Source organism: Trachurus japonicus, chromosome 4, assembly GCF_045865225.1.
Source record: "Trachurus japonicus isolate A0001 chromosome 4, Traja_1.0".
In the NCBI taxonomy this organism is placed as follows: domain Eukaryota; kingdom Metazoa; phylum Chordata; class Actinopteri; order Carangiformes; family Carangidae; genus Trachurus; species Trachurus japonicus.
Genome location: NC_140910.1, coordinates 22,160,329 through 22,183,071, shown reverse-complemented (window position 1 = coordinate 22,183,071; position 22,743 = coordinate 22,160,329). Strand labels below are relative to the sequence as shown.

General features: G+C 39.2%; 1 protein-coding gene across 1 annotated transcript in view; it reads right to left on the bottom strand.

Moving 5' to 3' along the window:
• The window catches only part of LOC146988932 (E3 ubiquitin-protein ligase rnf213-alpha-like), a 66,925-nt gene that overhangs the window by 16,430 nt on the left and 27,752 nt on the right, over positions 1–22,743 (bottom strand). The window contains exons 44-46 of the mRNA XM_085774736.1: positions 22,460–22,582; positions 21,977–22,087; positions 21,616–21,858 (exon numbers count right to left, since the gene is read on the bottom strand). Coding sequence (XP_085630862.1) covers positions 21,616–21,858; positions 21,977–22,087; positions 22,460–22,582 — 477 coding nt within the window. The remainder of the gene's footprint in view (positions 1–21,615; positions 21,859–21,976; positions 22,088–22,459; positions 22,583–22,743) is intronic.

Genomic DNA, 22,743 nt, shown 5'->3' with positions numbered 1-22,743 from the left:
TAACATGAAAGTCAATGGGACGGAATGTTCGGACGTTGGCAGTTGGCAGAGTGACAGAGGGTCTAAAAATCCTCTCACATTTTTCTCTCTATCCTGTCAGTACGGCCACAGATTACACTCTACACACATAATTTCGGGCATGCTTGTAGACAAGCTCATCCTTGATCTCTTCATGTGCTCAAAAAACCAGAGAGACGAACACAATTTGAACTGGGAGCCTCCGAGTGCGGCCACTTCCCTCCCTTCCTCTCATTGACTCCCATTCAAAAGTAGGCGCTGATTTTCTAAACGTCCCAAAGTTTCCAACCTGCGACACAATCAACAATTTTTACTCTAGAAACACCAAAGTGACACGGACGCGTTCAGCAAGGTCTTATGGTTCGGAAAATGTAAACCTTTTGCTCGTACTAAGTACAGATTTGTCGTACATTAGATCTGTTTGAGGGTGTCACAGAGCAGTTAAAGCCTATGGTTAAAGCTGCCACCATGCCTTAAAGCCACCAGCCAACAGTTACATGGTAACCTCAACATGGCAACCTCACCATGGTAACCTCACCATGGCAACGTCACCATGGCAACGCACACACATTCTCTCTGTCTGACTGTCTGTCGGTCATACACACACACACACACACACAAATGGACACACACTAACTACCACACACACACACACATCCAACACACACACACACACACACACAAATGGACACACACACACACACACACACACACACACACACACACACACACAAATGGACACACACTAACTACCACACACACACACACACACACATCCAACACACACACACACACACACACACACACACACACACACACAAATGGACACACACACACACACACACACACAAATGGACACACACTCACCATACACACACATCCAACACACACACAAATGGACACACACTCACCATGCATACACATCCAACACACACACACAAATGGACACACACTAACTACTACTACACACACACACACACAAACACACACACACACACACACACACACACACACACACACACCATACACACACACGCACACACACAAATGGACACACACACACAAATGGACACACACTCACCATACACACACATCCAACACACACACACACACACACACACACACAAATTGACACACACTAACTACCACACACACACACACACACACACACACACACACACACACACACACACACACACACACACACACACCAAACATACAACCACTTACCAAACACATACACAATTTACACAATTACACACAAACAGACAAACATGCACACACAACAAACACACACACAAATGGACACACACTAACCATACACAAACAGACACACACGTCCAACACACACACATTTCATACAGTTGTCAGGTCAGAACTTTATGTATATCTTCCTCACACACACACACACACACACACACACACAGACACACACACACACACACACACACACACACACACACACACACACACACACCACACACACACACACACACACACACACACTTTTCCTACAGTTGTCTGACTGTTTTGTGTACCTCTCTATCTTCCTGTTGTAGTTAATGGACTCGTTGCTGTTAATTTTGTTCTTCAGCTATTTAAACTGAAAATACACATTTCCCCATTTTGGTCATGTTGAACACATTGTTTTACACGTATCCTAAACTACTGAGGCTCTTCTCAACCATTTCACACCATTAAACCCGCTGTTTACATGTTCTACTTCTCAGCTAATGCTAATGATCTATATTCTTCAACAATGTTCTTCTGCTGTCAGTTTACAATGTATTTCAGTAGGCATTAACTTTTTTCCAAATTCAGGAATTTTTCAAACTCTTCTTTGACAATTCAAGTAATTTCCAGCCATTTCATACAAAGTCTCACATCTTCTACTTTTAAATATATTCTCAGCCATTGCTTCGGCTATGTTAGTGCTGGTTCATCAGTTGTCCTTCCTGTTAGGTTAGCTGCAGATTTCAACTATTTAACCATTACATTTAAACATGCAGAATTTCAATGTTTTCTTCTCCCTTTAGCATTTCTACTGCTTTTTACCTTTAAAAAGGCATTCATCTCACACTACAAGTTATATGTTTCAGCTTTTTCCCTCCTAGGGATGAATAAAGTATTCCTCTACTCTCTACTCTACTCTACTCTAGCATTAGTCTTTTCAACATTGCTTTAGCAGTTTCGTCAACTAATTTAGCATTGATTCAACAATTTCTTCAGCTCATTCAGCATTGCTTCAGCAACAGCGTTCAGCTGCTTTCAGCATTCACACGCATTTTCTGCAGGAAATGCTATCTTTTTCTAGTTATTATTATTAGTGTGAATGCTGGAAGCATTCACAGTATTGTTATTCTGTTCGGCCATTTTGTTTCTTTAAACTTATTATTATTATTATTCTGAGTCTTCTTCCCTTTTTCTGCGTTTAACTCGTTCTTCATACTTTGTGCTATTTCAACAATTCATATATCAAAACGTGCAGCTTTTTCAGGACATTTATGCTATTATTTTTCTCTTTCATACTATTTATACTTTTTAAAATATTTAACTTTTTGTGCAATTTTTTTCCCATAGGAATACATTGAAACAGTCTTCAAACTCTTCAAATTTTCTGCTTCATTCAGCCTCTAATAGCTTCAGCATACTTTCAGCTACAGACTTCATTCAACTTTTAAACTGTTCACAAACCTTTCAACTATTCAGCTATATCTCAGCTTATTGATATCTTCAACAGTTTCAGATATATGTATAGTTTTAAAATCATTAAAATTTCTGACAAAATTCAGATTTAACATGAAAGTCAATGGGACGGAATGTTCGGACGTTGGCAGTTGGTAGAGTGACAGAGGGTCTAAAAATCCTCTCACATTTTTCTCTCTATCCTGTCAGTACGGCCACAGATTACACTCTACACACATAATTTCGGCCATGTTTGTAGACAAGCTCATCCTTGATCTCTTCATGTGCTCAAAAAACCAGAGAGACGAACACAATTTAAACTGGGAGCCTCTGAGTGCAGCCATTTCCCTCTCTCCTCTCATTGACTCCCATTCAAAAGTTGGCGCTGATTTTCTAAACGTCCCAAAGTTTCCAACCTGCGACCCAATCAACAATTTTTACTCTAGAAACACTAAAGTGACACGGACGCGTTCAGCAGGGTCTTATGGTTCGGAAAATGTAAACCTTTTGCTCGTACTAAGTACAGATTTGTCGTACATTAGATCTGTTTGAGGGTGTCACAGAGCAGTTAAAGCCTATGGTTAAAGCTGCCACCATGCTGTGGCATGGTCTGTCTGTCTGTCTGTCTGTCTGTCTGTCTGTCTGTCTGTCTGTCTGTCTGTCTGTCTGTCTGTCTGTCTGTCTGTCTGTCTGTCTCTCTATCTATCTATCTATCTATCTATCTATCTATCTATCTATCTATCTATCTATCTATCTATCTATCTATCTATCTATCTATCTGTGGGTGTGTGTCACCCTCTCTATCTGTCTCTCTCTCTCTTTGTCTGTCTGTCTGTCTGTCTGTCTGTCTGTCTGTCTGTCTGTCTGTCTATCTATCTATCTATCTATCTATCTATCTATCTATCTCTCTCTCTTTCTCTCTCTCTCTGTGTCACCCTCTCTATTTGTCTCTCTCTCTTCTCTCTGGGTCTGTCTGTCTGAAATGATATTATTCATACTATATACTATATACTTCTAAATGATAATAATTATAACCCCTCCCTTCCTCCCTCTCTCTATTCTTCCCTCTCTCCCTCCCTTCCTCCCTCTCTCTATCCTTCCCTCTCTCTCTTCTGTCTCCCTCCCTTCTTCCCTCTCTCCTTCCCTTCCTCCCTCTCTCTATCCTTCCCTCTCCTTATCTCTCTCTCTTCTCCCTCCCTCCCTCCCTCTCTCTCCCTCTCTCCTTCTCTCTATATCTATCTATCTATCTATCTGTCTGTTTGTCTATTTATCTATCTGTCTGTCTGTCTATTTATCTATCTGTCTATCTATCTACCTGTGTGTGTGTGTGTGTTTCACTCTCTGTCTCTCTTTCTCCCTCTGTCACCCTCTCTATCTGTCTCTCTCTCTCTGTCCATCTATCTATCTATCTATCTATCTATCTATCTATCTATCTATCTATCTATCTATCTATCTATCTATCTATCTATCTATCTTATTATTCTTACTTCTTCCGCTCTTTTTCAGGATCTAACTCCTCCTTCATACTTTGTGCTATTTCAACAATTCATATCTATCACACACATTCTCTCTCAGTCTGTCAGTGTCACACACACACACACACACAAATGGACACACACTGACCATACACACATAGCCAACACACACACAAATGGACACAAACACACACACACACGCACGCGCACACACACACACACACACACACACACACACACACACACACACACACACACACACACACACACACACACACACACACACACACACACACACACACTTCCTACAGTTGTCTGACTGTTTTGTACCTCTCTATCTTCCTGTTGTAGTTAATGGACTCGTTGCTGTTAATTTTGTTCTTTAGCTATTTAAACTGAAAATACACATTTCCCCATTTTGGTCATGTTGAACACATTGTTTTACACGTATCCTAAACTACTGAGGCTCTTCTCAACCATTTCACACCATTAAACCCGCTGTTTACATGTTCTACTCCTCAGCTAATGCTCGATCTATATTCTTCAACAATGTTCTTCTGCTGTCAGTTTACAATGTATTTCAGTAGGCATTAACTTTTTTCCTAATTCAGGAATTTTTCAAACTCTTCTTTGACAATTCAAGTAATTTCCAGCCATTTCATACAAAGTCTCACATCTTCTACTTTTAAATATATTCTCAGCCATTGCTTCGGCTATGTTAGTGCTGGTTCATCAGTTGTCCTTCCTGTCAGGTTAGCTACAGATTTCAACAATTTAACCATTACATTTAAACATGCAGAATTTCAATGTTTTCTTCTCCCTTTAGCATTTCTACTGCTTTTTACCTTTCTACAAGTTATATGTTTAAGCTTTTTCCCTCCTAGGGATGAATAAAGTATTCCTCTACTCTCTATTCTACTCTAGCATTAGTCTTTTCAACATTGCTTTAGCAGTTTCGTCAACTAATTTAGCATTAATTCAACAATTTCTTCAGCTCATTCAGCATTGCTTCAGCAACAGCGTTCAGCTGCTTTCAGCATTCACACGCATTTTCTGCAGGAAATGCTATCTTTTTCTAGTTCTTACTTCTTCTTCCCTTTTTCTGCGTTTAACTCCTTCTTCATACTTTGTGCTATTTCAACAATTCATATATCAAAACGTGCAGCTTTTTCAGGACATTTATGCTATTATTTTTCTCTTTCATACTATTTATACTTTTTAAAATATTTAACTTTTTGTGCAATTTTTCTCCCATAGGAAATGAATTGAAACAGTCTTCAAACTCTTAAAATCTTCTGCTTCATTCAGCCTCTAATAGCTTCAGCATACTTTCAGCTACAGACTTCATTCAACTTTTAAACTGTTCACAAACCTTTCAACTATTCAGCTATATCTCAGCTTATTGATATCTTCAACAGTTTCAGATATATGTATAGTTTTAAAATCATTAAAATTTCTGACAAAATTCAGATTTAACATGAAAGTCAATGGGACGGAATGTTCGGACGTTGGCAGTTGGTAGAGTGACAGAGGGTCTAAAAATCCTCTCACATTTTTCTCTCTATCCTGTCAGCACGGCCACAGATTACACTCTACACACATAATTTCGGGCATGCTTGTAGACAAGCTCATCCTTGATCTCTTCATGTGCTCAAAAAACCAGAGAGACGAACACAATTTAAACTGGGAGCCTCTGAGTGCGGCCAATTCCCTCTCTCCTCTCATTGACTCCCATTCAAAAGTAGGCGCTGATTTTCTAAACGTCCCAAAGTTTCCAACCTGCGACACAATCAACAATTTTTACTCTAGAAACACCAAAGTGACACGGACGCGTTCAGCAAGGTCTTATGGTTCGGAAAATGTAAACCTTTTGCTCGTACTAAGTACAGATTTGTCGTACATTAGATCTGTTTGAGGGTGTCACAGAGCAGTTAAAGCCTATGGTTAAAGCTGCCACCATACCTTAAAGCCACCAGCCAACAGTTACATGGTAACCTCAACATGGCAACCTCACCATGGTAACCTCACCATGGCAACGTCACCATGGCAACGCACACACATTCTCTCTGTCTGACTGTCTGTCGGTCATACACACACACACACACACACACAAATGGACACACACTAACTACCACACACACACACACACACACACACACACACACACACACACACACACACACACACACACACACACACACACACACACACACACATCCAACACACACACACACACACACACAAATGGACACACACACACACACACACACAAATGGACACACATTCACCATACACACACATCCAACACACACACAAATGGACACACACTCACCATGCATACACATCCAACACACACACACAAATGGACACACACTAACTACTACACACACACACCATACACACACACGCACACACACAAATGGACACACACACACAAATGGACACACACTCACCATACACACACATCCAACACACACACACACACACACACACAAATGGACACACACTAACTACCACACACACACAAACACACACACACACACACCCAACAAACATACAACCACTTACCAAACACATACACAATTTACACAATTACACACAAACAGACACACATGCACACACAACAAACACACACACAAATGGACACACACTAACCATACACAAACAGACACACACGTCCAACACACACACATTTCATACAGTTGTCAGGTCAGAACTTTTTGTATATCTTCCTCACTCACACACACACACACACACACACACACACTTTTCCTACAGTTGTCTGACTGTTTTGTGTACCTCTCTATCTTCCTGTTGTAGTTAATGGACTCGTTGCTGTTAATTTTGTTCTTTAGCTATTTAAACTGAAAATACACATTTCCCCATTTTGGTCATGTTGAACACATTGTTTTACACGTATCCTAAACTACTGAGGCTCTTCTCAACCATTTCACACCATTAAACCCGCTGTTTACATGTTCTACTCCTCAGCTAATGCTAATGATCTATATTCTTCAACAATGTTCTTCTGCTGTCAGTTTACAATGTATTTCAGTAGGCATTAACTTTTTTCCAAATTCAGGAATTTTTCAAACTCTTCTTTGACAATTCAAGTAATTTCCAGCCATTTCATACAAAGTCTCACATCTTCTACTTTTAAATATATTCTCAGCCATTGCTTCGGCTATGTTAGTGCTGGTTCATCAGTTGTCCTTCCTGTCAGGTTAGCTGCAGATTTCAACTATTTAACCATTACATTTAAACATGCAGAATTTCAATGTTTTCTTCTCCCTTTAGCATTTCTACTGCTTTTTACCTTTAAAAAGGCATTCATCTCACACTACAAGTTATATGTTTCAGCTTTTTCCCTCCTAGGGATGAATAAAGTATTCCTCTACTCTCTACTCTACTCTACTCTAGCATTAGTCTTTTCAACATTGCTTTAGCAGTTTCGTCAACTAATTTAGCATTGATTCAACAATTTCTTCAGCTGATTCAGCATTGCTTCAGCAACAGCGTTCAGCTGCTTTCAGCATTCACACGCATTTTCTGCAGGAAATGCTATCTTTTTCTAGTTATTATTATTATTCTGAGTCTTCTTCCCTTTTTCTGTGTTTAACTACTTCTTCATACTTTGTGCTATTTCAACAATTCATATATCAAAACGTGCAGCTTTTTCAGGACATTTATGCTATTATTTTTCTCTTTCATACTATTTATACTTTTTAAAATATTTAACTTTTTCTGCAATTTTTTTCCCATAGGAATACATTGAAACAGTCGTCAAACTCTTCAAATCTTCTGCTTCATTCAGCCTCTAATAGCTTCACCATACTTTCAGCTACAGACTTCATTCAACTTTTAAACTGTTCACAAACCTTTCAACTATTCAGCTATATCTCAGCTTATTGATATCTTCAACAGTTTCAGATATATGTATAGTTTTAAAATCATTAAAATTTCTGACAAAATTCAGATTTAACATGAAAGTCAATGGGACGGAATGTTCGGACGTTGGCAGTTGGTAGAGTGACAGAGGGTCTAAAAATCCTCTCACATTTTTCTCTCTATCCTGCCAGCACGGCCACAGATTACACTCTACACACATAATTTCGGGCATGCTTGTAGACAAGCTCATCCTTGATCTCTTCATGTGCTCAAAAAACCAGAGAGACGAACACAATTTAAACTGGGAGCCTCCGAGTGCAGCCAGTTCCCTCTCTCCTCCCATTGACTCCCATTCAAAAGTAGGCGCTGATTTTCTAAACGTCCCAAAGTTTCCAACCTGCGACCCAATCAACAATTTTTACTCTAGAAACACCAAAGTGACATGGACGCGTTCAGCAAGGTCTTATGGTTCGGAAAATGTAAACCTTTTGCTCGTACTAAGTACAGATTTGTCGTACATTAGATCTGTTTGAGGGTGTCACAGAGCAGTTAAAGCCTATGGTTAAAGCTGCCACCATGCCTTAAAGCCACCAGCCAACAGTTACATGGTAACCTCAACATGGCAACCTCACCATGGTAACCTCACCATGGTAACCTCACCATGGTAACCTCACCATGGCAACGTCACCATGGCAACGCACACACATTCTCTCTATTTGACTGTCTGTCGGTCACACACACAAATGGACACACACTGACCATACACACATATCCAACACACACACACACACACACACACACACACACGGACACACACACACACACACACACACACACACACACACACACACACACACACACACACACACGGACACACACTGACCATACACACATATCCAACACACATATAATTTTTATTAGAGTAATTTGAGTGTACTTAAAATGTTAATTTTTCTTTCACCACAATCTTCAACAATTCAAATAATTTCCAACCACCTAGATATTGTTTAATCTATATTAGTAATAGTCCAACAATGTATTCATGCTGTCATGTTTAAATATATTTGAGTAGACTTCAGCTTTTCAATTTCTTTATGCTAATCTTCAACAATTTAAATAATTTCCAATCATTTCATACAAAATAAACCTCCTTCTTACAGGTTCCATTTGTTAATCTATTTTCACTTATTACTTTAGCCATGTTAGCACTTGTTTATCTGTTTTCTGTAGCAGTGCTTTTTGCAGCTGACTGCAGACTCCTCAACTGTTAGACTTAATAATGCAGGATTTTCCAACACATTCCTCTGCCTTTTCAACATTTCTACTGCTTTTAGACTAAACACACATTTATTACACTTAAACCTAAACAATTCAGGATTTTTTCCATCACGTCATGTCAATCAGCTTCCTGCTTACATGTTCCTTCTTTTTAATCTATTCTCACTTGTTGCTTCAGCTATGTTACTGCTGGTTCATCAGTTTTCCTTGCTGTGGCTAGCTGCAGATTTCAACTCTTCAACTGTTAAACATCTTCAACATGCAGGATTTTAACATTTTCTTCTCCTTTTTTTTTTTTTTTTTTACATTTCTACTGCTTTTTGTCCTTAAAAAGGCATTAATCTTCAAGTTATATGTTTCAGCTTCAACATTAGACTTTTTCAAACAGTTCTTCAGCTAATTCAACTTTGTTTCAATGATTTCTTCAGCTTATTCAGCATTGCTTCAGCAATAGCGTTCAGCTGCTTACAGCATTCACACGCATTTTCTGCAGGAAATGCTTTCTTTTTCTAGTTATTATTATTATTCTGAGTCTTCTTCCCTTTTTCTGTGTTTAACTACTTCTTCATACTTTGTGCTATTTCAACAATTCATATATCAAAACGTGCAGCTTATTCAGGACATTTATGCTATTATTTTTCTCTTTCATACTATTTATACTTTTTAAAATATTTAACTTTTTCTGCAATTTTTTTCCCATAGGAATACATTGAAACAGTCGTCAAACTCTTCAAATCTTCTGCTTCATTCAGCCTCTAATAGCTTCAGCATACTTTCAGCTACAGACTTCATTCAACTTTTAAACTGTTCACAAACCTTTCAACTATTCAGCTATATCTCAGCTTATTGATATCTTCAACAGTTTCAGATATATGTATAGTTTTAAAATCATTAAAATTTCTGACAAAATTCAGATTTAACATGAAAGTCAATGGGACGGAATGTTCGGACGTTGGCAGTTGGTAGAGTGACAGAGGGTCTAAAAATCCTCTCACATTTTTCTCTCTATCCTGTCAGCACGGCCACAGATTACACTCTACACACATAATTTCGGGCATGCTTGTAGACAAGCTCATCCTCGATCTCTTCATGTGCTCAAAAAACCAGAGAGACAAACACAATTTAAACTGGGAGCCTCTGAGTGCGGCCATTTCCCTCCCTTCCTCTCATTGACTCCCATTCAAAAGTAGGCGCTGATTTTCTAAACGTCCCAAAGTTTCCAACCTGCGACACAATCAACAATTTTTACTCTAGAAACACCAAAGTGGCACGGACGCGTTCAGCAAGGTCTTATGGTTCGGAAAATGTAAACCTTTTGCTCGTACTAAGTACAGATTTGTCGTACATTAGATCTGTTTGAGGGTGTCACAGAGCAGTTAAAGCCTATGGTTAAAGCTGCCACCATGCCTTAAAGCCACCAGCCACCAGTTACATGGTAACCTCAACATGGCAACCTCACCATGGTAACCTCACCATGGCAACGTCACCATGGCAACGCACACACATTCTCTCTGTCTGACTGTCTGTCGGTCATATACACACACACACACACACACACACACACACACACACACAAATGGACACACACTAACTACCACACACACACACACAAATGGACACACACAAATGGACACACACACACACACACACACACACACACAAATGGACACACACTCACCATACACACACATCCAACACACACACACACACACACACACACACAAATGGACACACACTCACCATGCATACACATCCAACACACACACACACAAATGGACACACACTAACTACTACACACACACACACACACACACACACACACACACGCACGCACACACACACACACACACACAAATGGACACACACACACACACAAATGGACACACACTCACCATACACACACATCCAACACACACACACACACAAATGGACACACACTAACTACCACACACACACACAAACACACACACACACACACACCCAACAAACATACAACCACTTACCAAACACATACACAATTTACACAATTACACACAAACAGACACACGTGCACACACAACAAACACACACACAAATGGACACACACTAACCATACACAAACAGACACACACGTCCAACACACACACATTTCATACAGTTGTCAGGTCAGAACTATTTGTATATCTTCCTCACACACACACACACACACACACACACACACACACACACTTTTGTATATCTTCCTCACTCTCTCACACACACACACACACACACTTTTCCTACAGTTGTCTGACTGTTTTGTATGTACCTCTCTATCCTCCTGTTGTAGTTAATGGACTCGTTGCTGTTAATTTTGTTGGCTCTTCTCAACCATTTCACACCATTAAACCCGCTGTTTACATGTTCTACTCCTCAGCTAATGCTCGATCTATATTCTTCAACAATGTTCTTCTGCTGTCAGTTTACAATGTATTTCAGTAGGCATGAACTTTTTTCCTAATTCAGGAATTTTTCAAACTCTTCTTTGACAATTCAAGTAATTTCCAGCCATTTCATACAAAGTCTCACATCTTCTACTTTTAAATATATTCTCAGCCATTGCTTCGGCTATGTTAGTGCTGGTTCATCAGTTGTCCTTCCTGTCAGGTTAGCTACAGATTTCAACTATTTAACCATTACATTTAAACATGCAGAATTTCAATGTTTTCTTCTCCCTTTAGCATTTCTACTGCTTTTTACCTTTAAAAAGGCATTCATCTCACACTACAAGTTATATGTTTCAGCTTTTTCCCTCCTAGGGATGAATAAAGTATTCCTCTACTCTCTACTCTGCTCTACTCTAGCATTAGTCTTTTCAACATTGCTTTAGCAGTTTCGTCAACTAATTTAGCATTGATTCAACAATTTCTTCAGCTCATTCAGCATTGCTTCAGCAACAGCGTTCAGCTGCTTTCAGCATTCACACGCATTTTCTGCAGGAAATGCTATCTTTTTCTAGTTAGTGTGAATGCTGGAAGCATTCACACTATTGTTATTCAAATCTTTATACTTATTATTATTATTCTTACTTCTTTCACCCTTTTTCTGCGTTTAACTCCTTCTTCATACTTTGTGCTATTTCAACAATTCATATATCAAAACGTGCAGCTTTTTCAGGACATTTATGCTATTATTTTTCTCTTTCATACTATTTATACTTTTTAAAATATTTAACTTTTTGTGCAATTTTTCTCCCATAGGAAATGAATTGAAACAGTCTTCAAACTCTTAAAATCTTCTGCTTCATTCAGCCTCTAATAGCTTCAGCATACTTTCAGCTACAGACTTCATTCAACTTTTAAACTGTTCACAAACCTTTCAACTATTCAGCTATATCTCAGCTTGTTGATATCTTCAACAGTTTCAGATATATGTATAGTTTTAAAATCATTAAAATTTCTGACAAAATTCAGATTTAACATGAAAGTCAATGGGACGGAATGTTCGGACGTTGGCAGTTGGTAGAGTGACAGAGGGTCTAAAAATCCTCTCACATTTTTCTCTCTATCCTGTCAGCACGGCCACAGATTACACTCTACACACATAATTTCGGGCATGCTTGTAGACAAGCTCATCCTTGATCTCTTCATGTGCTCAAAAAACCAGAGAGACGAACACAATTTAAACTGGGAGCCTCCGAGTGCAGCCAGTTCCCTCCCTTCCTCTCATTGACTCCCATTCAAAAGTAGGCGCTGATTTTCTAAACGTCCCAAAGTTTCCAACCTGCGACACAATCAACAATTTTTACTCTAGAAACACCAAAGTGACATGGACGCGTTCAGCAAGGTCTTATGGTTCGGAAAATGTAAACCTTTTGCTCGTACTAAGTACAGATTTGTCGTACATTAGATCTGTTTGAGGGTGTCACAGAGCAGTTAAAGCCTATGGTTAAAGCTGCCACCATGCCTTAAAGCCACCAGCCAACAGTTACATGGTAACCTCAACATGGCAACCTCACCATGGTAACCTCACCATGGCAACGTCACCATGGCAACGCACACACATTCTCTCTATTTGACTGTCTGTCGGTCACACACACAAATGGACACACACTGACCATACACACATATCCAACACACACACACACACACACACACACACACACACACACACGGACACACACTGACCATACACACATATCCAACACACATATAATTTTTATTAGAGTAATTTGAGTGTACTTAAAATGTTAATTTTTCTTTCACCACAATCTTCAACAATTCAAATAATTTCCAACCACCTAGATAGTGTTTAATCTATATTAGTAATAGTCCAACAATGTATTCATGCTGTCATGTTTAAATATATTTGAGTAGACTTCAGCTTTTCAATTTCTTTATGCTAATCTTCAACAATTTAAATAATTTCCAATCATTTCATACAAAATAAACCTCCTTCTTACAGGTTCCATTTGTTAATCTATTTTCACTTATTACTTTAGCCATGTTAGCACTTGTTTATCTGTTTTCTGTAGCAGTGCTTTTTGCAGCTGACTGCAGACTCCTCAACTGTTAGACTTAATAATGCAGGATTTTCCAACACATTCCTCTGCCTTTTCAACATTTCTACTGCTTTTAGACTAAACACACATTCATTACACTTAAACCTAAACAATTCAGGATTTTTTCCATCACGTCATGTCAATCAGCTTCCTGCTTACATGTTCCTTCTATTTAATCTATTCTCACTTGTTGCTTCAGCTATGTTACTGCTGGTTCATCAGTTTTCCTTTCTGTGGCTAGCTGCAGATTTCAACTCTTCAACTGTTAAACATCTTCAACATGCAGGATTTTAACATTTTCTTCTCCTTTTTTTTTTTTTTTTTTTTTTACATTTCTACTGCTTTTTGTCCTTAAAAAGGCATTAATCTTCAAGTTATATGTTTCAGCTTCAACGTTAGACTTTTTCAACAGTTCTTCAGCTAATTCAACTTTGTTTCAATGATTTCTTCAGCTTATTCAGCATTGCTTCAGCAATAGCGTTCAGCTGCTTACAGCATTCACACGCATTTTCTGCAGGAAATGCTATCTTTTTCTAGTTAGTGTGAATGCTGGAAGCATTCACACTATTGTTATTCAAATCTTTATACTTATTATTCTTACTTCTTCCGCTCTTTTTCTGCATCTAACTAGTCCTTCATACTTTGTGCTATTTCAACAATTCATATATCAAAACGTGCAGCTTTTTCAGGACATTTATGCTATTATTTTTCTCTTTCATACTATTTATACTTTTTAAAATATTTAACTTTTTGTGCAATTTTTCTCTCATAGGAAATACATTGAAACAGTCTTCAAACTCTTCAAATCTTCTGCTTCATTCAGCCTCTAATAGCTTCAGCATACTTTCAGCTACAGACTTCATTCAACTTTTAAACTGTTCACAAACCTTTCAACTATTCAGCTATATCTCAGCTTATTGATATCTTCAACAGTTTCAGATATATGTATAGTTTTAAAATCATTAAAATTTCTGACAAAATTCAGATTTAACATGAAAGTCAATGGGACGGAATGTTCGGACGTTGGCAGTTGGTAGAGTGACAGAGGGTCTAAAAATCCTCTCACATTTTTCTCTCTATCCTGTCAGCACGGCCACAGATTACACTCTACACACATAATTTCGGGCATGCTTGTAGACAAGCTCATCCTCGATCTTTTCATGTGCTCAAAAAACCAGAGAGACGAACACAATTTAAACTGGGAGCCTCTGAGTGTGGCCAGTTCCCTGTCTCCTCTCATTGACTCCCATTCAAAAGTAGGCGCTGATTTTCTAAACGTCCCAAAGTTTCCAACCTGCGACACAATCAACAATTTTTACTCTAGAAACACCAAAGTGACACGGACGCGTTCAGCAAGGTCTTATGGTTCGGAAAATGTAAACCTTTTGCTCGTACTAAGTACAGATTTGTCGTACATTAGATCTGTTTGAGGGTGTCACAGAGCAGTTAAAGCCTATGGTTAAAGCTGCCACCATACCTTAAAGCCACCAGCCAACAGTTACATGGTAACCTCAACATGGTAACCTCACCATGGAAACCTCACCATGGTAACCTCACCATGGCAACGTCACCATGGCAACGCACACATTCTCTCTGTCTGACTGTCTGTCGGTCATACACACACACACACACACACACAAATGGACACACACTAACTACCACACACACACACACACAAATGGACACACACACACACACACAAATGGACACACACTCACCATACACACACATCCAACACACACACACACACACACAAATGGACACACACTCACCATGCATACACATCCAACACACACACACAAATGGACACACACTAACTACTACACACGCACACACACACCATACACACACATCCAACACACACGCACACAAATGGACACACACTCACCATACACACACATCCAACACACACACACACACACACACACAAATGGACACACACTAACTACCACACACACACACACACAAACACACACACACACACACACACACACACACACACACACACACACACACACACACACACACACACACTCACCATACACACACATCCAACACACACACACACACCCAACAAACATACAACCACTTACCAAACACATACACAATTTACACAATTACACACAAACAGACACACATGCACACACAACAAACACACACAAATGGACACACACTAACCATACACAAACAGACACACACGTCCAACACACACACATTTCATACAGTTGTCAGGTCAGAACTTTTTGTATATCTTCACTCACACACACACACACACACACACACTTTTGTATATCTTCCTCACTCTCTCACACACACACACACACACACACACACACACACACACACACACACACACACACTTTTCCTACAGTTGTCTGACTGTTTTGTATGTACCTCTCTATCTTCCTGTTGTAGTTAATGGACTCGTTGCTGTTAATTTTGTTCTTTAGCTATTTAAACTGAAAATACACATTTCCCCATTTTGATCATGTTGAACACATTGTTTTACACGTATCCTAAACTACTGAGGCTCTTCTCAACCATTTCACACCATTAAACCCGCTGTTTTCATGTTCTACTCCTCAGCTAATGCTCGATCTATATTCTTCAACAATGTTCTTCTGCTGTCAGTTTACAATGTATTTCAGTAGGCATTAACTTTTTTCCTAATTCAGGAATTTTTCAAACTCTTCTTTGACAATTCAAGTAATTTCCAGCCATTTCATACAAAGTCTCACATCTTCTACTTTTAAATATATTCTCAGCCATTGCTTCAGCTATGTTAGTGCTGGTTCATCAGTTGTCCTTCCTGTCAGGTTAGCTACAGATTTCAACTATTTAACCATTACATTTAAACATGCAGAATTTCAATGTTTTCTTCTCCCTTTAGCATTTCTACTGCTTTTTACCTTTAAAAAGGCATTCATCTCACACTACAAGTTATATGTTTCAGCTTTTTCCCTCCTAGGGATGAATAAAGTATTCCTCTACTCTCTACTCTACTCTACTCTACTCTAGCATTAGTCTTTTCAACATTGCTTTAGCAGTTTCGTCAACTAATTTAGCATTGATTCAACAATTTCTTCAGCTCATTCAGCATTGCTTCAGCAACAGCGTTCAGCTGCTTTCAGCATTCACACGCATTTTCTGCAGGAAATGCTATCTTTTTCTAGTTCTTACTTCTTCTTCCCTTTTTCAGCAGTTTTCTGCTCCTTCATACTTTGTGCTATTTCAACAATTCATATATCAAAACGTGCAGCTTTTTCTGGACAATTCTGCTATTATTTTACTCTTTTCAACTATTTATACTTTTTAAAATATTTAACTTTTTCTGCAATTTTTCTCCCATAGGAATACATTGAAACAGTCTTCAAACTCTTCAAATCTTCTGCTTCATTCAGCCTCTAATAGCTTCAGCATACTTTCAGCTACAGACTTCATTCAACTTTTAAACTGTTCACAAACCTTTCAACTATTCAGCTATATCTCAGCTTATTGATATCTTCAACAGTTTCAGATATATGTATAGTTTTAAAATCATTAAAATTTCTGACAAAATTCAGATTTAACATGAAAGTCAATGGGACGGAATGTTCGGACGTTGGCAGTTGGTAGAGTGACAGAGGGTCTAAAAATCCTCTCACATTTTTCTCTCTATCCTGTCAGTACGGCCACAGATTACACTCTACACACATAATTTCGGGCATGCTTGTAGACAAGCTCATCCTGGATCTCTTCATGTGCTCAAAAAACCAGAGAGACGAACACAATTTAAACTGGGAGCCTCCGAGTGCAGCCTGGTCCCTCCCTTCCTCTCATTGACTCCCATTCAAAAGTAGGTGCTGATTTTCTAAACGTCCCAAAGTTTCCAACCTGCGACACAATCAACAATTTTTACTCTAGAAACACCAAAGTGACATGGACGCGTTCAGCAAGGTCTTATGGTTCGGAAAATGTAAACCTTTTGCTCGTACTAAGTACAGATTTGTCATACATTAGATCTGTTTGAGGGTGTCACAGAGCAGTTAAAGCCTATGGTTAAAGCTGCCACCATGCCTTAAAGCCACCAGCCACCAGTTACATGGTAACCTCAACATGGCAACCTCACCATGGTAACCTCACCATGGCAACGTCACCATGGCAACGCACACACATTCTCTCTGTTTGACTGTCGATCATACACACACACACACACACACAAAAATGGACACACACTCACCATGCATACACATCCAACACACACACACAAATGGACACACACTAACTACTACACACACACACACACACACACACACACACACACCATACACAGACATCCAACACACACACACACACACACACACACACACACACACACCATACACACACATCCAACACACACACACACACACAAATGGACACACACACACACACACACACAAATGGACACACTCTCACCATACACACACCCAACACACACACAAACACACACACACACACAAATGGACACACACTAACTACCACACACACACACACACACACACACACACACACACACACACACACACACCCAACAAACATACAACCACTTACCAAACACATACACAATTTACACAATTACACACAAACAGACACACATGCACACACAACAAACACACACATAAATGGACACACACTAACCATACACAAACAGACACACACGTCCAACACACACACATTTCATACAGTTGTCAGGTCAGAACTTTTTGTATATCTTCCTCACTCACACACACACACACACACACACACACTTTTGTATATCTTCCTCACTCTCACACACACACACACACACACACACACACACACACACACACACACACACACACACTTTTGTATATCTTCCTCACTCTCACACACACACACACACACACACGCGCACACACACACACACACACACACACACACACACACACACACACACACACACACTTTTCCTACAGTTGTCTGACTGTTTTGTATGTACCTCTCTATCTTCCTGTTGTAGTTAATGGACTCATTGCTGTTAATTTTGTTCTTTAGCTATTTAAACTGAAAATACACATTTCCCCATTTTGGTCATGTTGAACACATTGTTTTACACGTATCCTAAACTACTGAGGCTCTTCTCAACCATTTCACACCATTAAACCCGCTGTTTACATGTTCTACTCCTCAGCTAATGCTCCATCTATATTCTTCAACAATGTTCTTCTGCTGTCAGTTTACAATGTATTTCAGTAGGCATTAACTTTTTTCCTAATTCAGGAATTTTTCAAACTCTTCTTTGACAATTCAAGTAATTTCCAGCCATTTCATACAAAGTCTCACATCTTCTACTTTTAAATATATTCTCAGCCATTGCTTCGGCTATGTTAGTGCTGGTTCATCAGTTGTCCTTCCTGTCAGGTTAGCTGCAGATTTCAACTATTTAACCATTACATTTAAACATGCAGAATTTCAATGTTTTCTTCTCCCTTTAGCATTTCTACTGCTTTTTACCTTTAAAAAGGCATTCATCTCACACTACAAGTTACATGTTTCAGCTTTTTCCCTCCTAGGGATGAATAAAGTATTCATCTACTCTCTACTCTACTCTACTCTACTCTACTCTACTCTACTCTACTCTACTCTACTCTACTCTACTCTAGCATTAGTCTTTTCAACATTGCTTTAGCAGTTTCGTCAACTAATTTAGCATTGATTCAACAATTTCTTCAGCTAATTCAGCATTGCTTCAGCAATAGCGTTCAGCTGCTTTCAGCATTCACACGCATTTTCTGCAGGAAATGCTATCTTTTTCTAGTTATTATTATTTTTCCACTTCCGGCCGACTTTCGGTCCGCTACTAGTCCTGCAACTCGAAGAGTTGCAGGACATATTATATATCAAAACGTGCGGCTTGATCGGGATCGCTGTGCTATTACTTTTCTCAACAGTGTACGAATATTTCGCGACGTAAGTCGCGATTTACTGCGCAAAATTTTTGCATGTAAATCAATGGGACGGGCGGGAAAAAAAGACCAATCATTGGAGTTTAACAAATGTCTACTGCTCAGGCATACTTTCACCTAGAGACTCCATTTAAACTTTAAACAGTAGACACAAGTCTTGTGTATTGTCGTATTACTCCACGTTTTGATAGGTCATATAGTTTTTGATCAATCCCTGATCAATGACCATGATCATTTTTGGAGAAATTATGAGATTATAATGGGTGTGTATTGGACAGAATGTTCGTGTCAGAGTGCGTGACATCATCGGTTAGAGTGGGAGAGAGTGAAGAAACATTCTGTATTTTTTCTGGATAAACTGTGACCACGGCCACAATTTACACTCTACAGACATAATTTTTTCAGAATTTGTAAGACAAACTTGTTATCTCTCATGTCATGTGCTCAAAATATCAGAGAGACTTACAGAATTGACAGAATCAGCCTCTGAGTGCGGCCACGTCTGTCCCTGCTCCTCATTGAGTCCAATACAAATATTTTCTGAGAGGAGCAGAACGGCCTGATGTTTTAAAACTGCCAGCGTCGCCAAAATATTTACTGTAGAAACACCAAATCGTACCGAAATTTTCAGTAAGTCCTTAGAGCAACGTTGATCTGTGTTTTGTTCTGATAGGAGTTACCGTTTTCTCATGCTAGGCCTAATTGTGAGACCGGTTTAGAGGCAGAAAATGGCTGTTTTTCTCCACGTTTCTGTCTGTCTCAGCCTGCGGGGGCCCCTATCGCCGTGGTAACCTCTTTGATCCTCAGGCCAGAGCTCGTTAACTTCATAAACAATCCACCTGGCGCTCGTTTAAATGTTTATAAACACAGACACAGCTAAATCAGACTGACACAGGATGCAGCTACTAACTAACTATGTGTCAAGTCAGTCACACACACACACACAGACTCTAGAGCCAGCTTCATGTGATTACAGTTACACACACACACACACACACACAAACACACACACACCTTCATGTGATTAAAACACAGTTAACGTGCAACAGAATTTAAACTTAAACCATGATTTCATCTGGTTTTAAAGTTAAACCTTGTTGGTGTCACACACACACACACACACACACACACACACACACACACACACACACACACACACACACACACACACACACACACACACACACACACACACACACACACACACACACACACACACACACACACACACACACACACACACACACACACACACGCACACACACACACACACACACACACACACACACACACACACACACACAGGTAACCTAATGTGGTTACAGCTCCTCCATATCAGTGCTTATAGAAAGATGATCATGTGTCTGTCTGATCAGCTCTGTCTTGCGCTTAAGATCGTGGGTTTGATTCCCATGTTGACAGAGATGGCAAAATCGGCAGTAGCCCCGCGGCCCATTCAAAATTTCCCGAGAGGAAATTTTCTAGTTTGTTATTATTGCAGAGCTTTTCCTTCAAACTGTTGGATTTTGGTATTAAAAACCAGAGGGCTTAGAAATTAATTTGCATTGTGCTTTATTGCTTCAAATATCTATATAATGTATGTACGAGGGGTATACAAATTAGTGAAAGATATTGTATTTTGTATTCATTATTTAAAACTGAATATTCAAATCACTGTATACATATATATTATATAAGGAACTTTGGTTTTGTACACCTGGAAGCATCAAATCATTTGTTGCATACAGCAGCTGAAGCCGAAGAGGTCTGACAGTCTAAAGAGGCAGATACGAGACATGGTTACCTGCATATTCTCAGGAAACAGACCAAGTTGCTTTAGTGGCATCAGCAGGTGGTGGCTTCCAGTGAGCAGCACAGCTGCCAGATGGATCGTCAGCTCGATGACAGCATTCTCCACAATAGTATTTCCAGGGTGAATGGTCAGGTCTCCCAACCTGTTGTGAACCAACGCTGAGGCAAAATGCCTTACTTCTCTTTGATGCAGAAATCTTGACCCCTGAATGAGGTCTTCAAATTTTTGGCATCTCTACAGAGAAGATATAAGACAATGTTCACACACAAACACTGACTGATGGCTTAACAGATAGGAGAAGTTTAATTTTGCAACATTTTACAGTCACGGTCATATTTATCATCATTCATACCTCAGGGGTTGGATGAAGACCTGTGTTGGCAGACCTGTACAGAGTTGTAACTTCTCGGAAAAGCGAGAGGATGATGAACACTGTTCGATTCCTTGGTGATGTGTTGCAATTCTAAATGAATTAAATATAGCCAAAAATTAAGAGGCAAGTAACTACATCATGCTATGCAGGCCACATGATCACATGATTATGACAGATCTCAGGTTCTGACAAAGGCTGTCCCTTTAAAGTTCCTATGTGTCCAATTTTATCCCCCTAAGTAGTTTAAGGCTTTTAGATCTAGATTTACAGAAAACTGTTTTTTCAGCAATTACTTCATTTGTGTTTAAAGGGCTAAAAGATACAAAACCCTAGGCCTGCCAGATATTATGTGTTATGGGAAATAACAAAGTTTGCATACTCTTACAATGTGTGTCAAAATACTTACAGGATGAAGGAATATTACTGTAGCAACATAGAGTTTGGTAAATTAAATTTAAATACCTCACAGACTTCTTCTATTGGGTCGACATCACCATCCACAACTGCTTTTGCAACTGCATCCCTCACTGCTTTGTATTCTTCACCGTATACAAGATACTGGTCCATCTGGCCTCCATCTTCATTCTGCTCTCACCAGGAATGTAGACAGAGAGAAGAATAAGTTGTCTACATCTCAAGCCATGGTTTATTTCCATATTGTAGTCAATGCACAGTATTAAATGAACCAGCTGGATCAAGTACCATTGGATTAAAGATTTAACAATGGTGCCGTTTACTTGTTGCAT